We start from the raw sequence: 2,861 nt of genomic DNA, 5'->3' as shown, positions 1-2,861 counted from the left end.
GTGAGAGTGGGTTTACCTTCTCATTCGACCTTTTTTTTTTACAAGGTACAATACAAGTTGTCCAATTATGAGAGTTATGTTCAACGATTAAGTAAGTAGAGGAATGCTAGCAATTACCTTCTCATTCGACCTTTTGATCATGCAATATTATACGATGATGATCAGAATCATTATTTTCTCATATTCAACCATTGAAGTGCTAGTCATGTAAATATAAATTACGAGGAGAGAATTCAAATTGTAATATAAATCACTAGTTTATCAAAAATGCATCGTTAAAAAACAAACACACGAAACACAAGAAAACCCCACTAAGGTTTTACATTTTCCCACCCCCAAAACAAAAAACAAGAAAGTGGGTTTCCACAAGGGGATAATTGCCAATGCACTGAGTCACTGACTGGTCAAGCAAACAGCTCACACAGCGTATACAACAAGACCAAACAAAACAAAACCCAAGGCTTCCGAGAAAAAGCACCTTAATTAATCATCTCCCAGCACCCTACTCATGTCCAACACAACCGTAACACAATCCCTCAGAAACCCATCAGCCCAAAATTCCAGAAAGGTCTCATAGTTCCGCCGCCGCAACCTCCACCGTCTCCTCTTTGGGCATGGGCGGTAATGGCAAGCACAGGTGGAAGATCTCCTTCTACCGCTCCAATTCCGGCTCAAAGAATCCCCCAAAGGAGCTCTTATGCCCCATTTCCGGGTCCTTAATATCCGACCCTGTCGTCGTCTCTTCGGGTCAGACCTTCGAGCGCCTCTCCGTCCAACTCTGCCGCGAGCTGGGCTTTTCCCCCAAACTCGAAGACGGGACCCGACCCGATTTCTCCACCGTGATTCCCAATTTTGCCATCAAGTCTACCATCCAGAACTGGTGCGACCGCAACAACGCCCAACACCCGCAGCCACCCGATTCAATCGCACTCGAGAAGGCCGTACGGGCGCTGATGGAGAAGGATAGGGAAGACCCAGGAATTAGGGTTTCGGAGCGGGAGCTGCTGAGGGGGATGGCGGAGAGGCCGCCGGTTAGGTACATGCACGCGGCGACCGAGTTGGGCTGCCGAGTCGACCATTTCTACTCCAGTTCGTCGGAAGAGTCAGTGGTCATCCCCTCGGCGAGTCCCCCCACTCCTCTTCCCTTCGCGACCCGGCCGTCGTGTTACTCCTCGTCGTCTTCCTCCGAAATCACAGCGGAGCTTCAAACCCTAAATCTTAATTCCTCGTTGCCGGGATGCGAGGAGGAGGAGCAATTGATGACAAAGCTGAGAAGCTCCGAGGTAATTGAGCAGGAGGAGGGGGTAATTTTACTCAGAAAGCTCACGAGGACGAAAGAGGAGCTTAGGATTTCGCTCTGCACTCCCCGGCTGCTCTCCGCCGTCGGATCGCTGGTTGTCTCGCGATACAGCACCGTGCAGCAAAACGCCCTCGCTTCGCTGGTGAACTTGTCTCTGGAGAAGGCCAACAAGGTGAAGATTGTACGGTCAGGATTCGTCCCGCATTTGGTGGATGTATTGAAGGGAGGATCCAGTGAGTCGCAGGAGCACGCCGCTGGCGCGCTCTTCAGCTTGGCGTTGGAGGAAGATAACAAGATGGCGATCGGAGTGCTCGGCGCGTTGCCTCCGCTGATGCACGCGTTCGTAAGGGCGGAGAGTGAGCGGACGCGCAATGACTCGGCGTTGGCGCTCTATCACTTGACGCTGGTGGAGAGCAACCGAGTCAAACTCGTTAAGCAACACAACGCGGTGCAAACTCTGTTGGCCTTGGCTAAGTCCCCGGCGTCAGCGGGCCGAGTTCTGCTGATTCTGTGCAATCTAGCGAGCTGCAACGAGGGGAGGTCCTCCATGCTCGACGCCAACGCGGTGGAGTGTTTGGTGGGGATGCTGAGGAGGCGAACCGAGTTTGATTCCGAGTCGACTCGGGAGAACTGTGTGGCGGCGCTCTATGCGCTGAGTCACGGGTCGATGAGGTTTCGTGGGCTGGCGAGGGAGGCGAAGGCGGTGGAGGTGTTGAGTGAGATCGAGAAGAGCGGGAGCGAGAGGGCGAGGGAGAAGGCCAACCGGCTGTTGATGGTGATGAGAGGGAGAGAGGATGAGCCAAATTGGGACTCGGTGTTGGACTCGGGTTCCGGACCTGGACTCGATCCGACTCGGTACCGAGTTGTGAGGAACTTGCATACCGCCAACTCAACCACGTTTTAGTTTTTTTTTTCTTTTTCTTTTTTTTTTAAATTATAGAAAATGGGTTTTTTGTATATCAGCGCTAAAAAATGACAAATAAAAAAGAAAATGTAATCGTCGCCGAGTCGACTCGTTAGTCGTGACTCGGTACTGAGTTTGGGATACGGCGGCGGGGCCGATGGCGGGTGTAAATCATTGGCGGGGGAATGGTCCACGTCTCCTTTATTTTTGTGTTGTCTTTTTACTTTTTTGTTTAGTGTTAATTAGTGTATGTAAGTAAGGTTTAATTAAGGATTTTGGAATGTAATGTGCACATAGATTTTTGCTTCAAGAAAAGATTGATTGGATAAGAACAATTTAAAATTTTGCCTTTCTTGTGGCTTTTGGCATTGCTTTTCCTTGGTTGAGGATTTTAATTGTGCATTTGCAAAATTAAAAGTAAGCAATTTCGTAACGTTTTCTCAAGTGTTCCAAAAGAAGAGATTACTAAATTTTGTAGTTTAGTTGCTCTGGATTCTATGCTTCCAAATGTGCCAAAAGCATGTTGTTCTTCTTGTTAACACCAAAATATATGTTTTAATGATTGTCATGTTGGTATTGTGGGAGAAGCGTTGTATATACCAACGGAAATTTGCCTCACAACTTAATGTTGTATAAATTGGTGCAATTTCGCTTTGT

At 48.7% G+C, this 2,861-nt stretch overlaps 1 protein-coding gene across 1 annotated transcript; it reads left to right on the top strand.

The window, feature by feature from the left end:
- The first annotated feature begins 227 nt into the window (after nucleotides 1-227).
- LOC126626256 (U-box domain-containing protein 38-like) lies at nucleotides 228-2,546 on the top strand. Its single transcript, XM_050295511.1, has one exon. The coding sequence runs from the start codon at nucleotides 615-617 to the stop codon at nucleotides 2,202-2,204; it is 1,590 nt and encodes a 529-aa protein (XP_050151468.1). The 5' UTR covers nucleotides 228-614; the 3' UTR covers nucleotides 2,205-2,546.
- The last annotated feature ends 315 nt before the right edge of the window (nucleotides 2,547-2,861 follow it).

Source organism: Malus sylvestris, chromosome 6 (genome assembly GCF_916048215.2).
Source record: "Malus sylvestris chromosome 6, drMalSylv7.2, whole genome shotgun sequence".
Classification (NCBI taxonomy): domain Eukaryota; kingdom Viridiplantae; phylum Streptophyta; class Magnoliopsida; order Rosales; family Rosaceae; genus Malus; species Malus sylvestris.
This window is presented reverse-complemented; position numbering and strand designations above follow the sequence as displayed.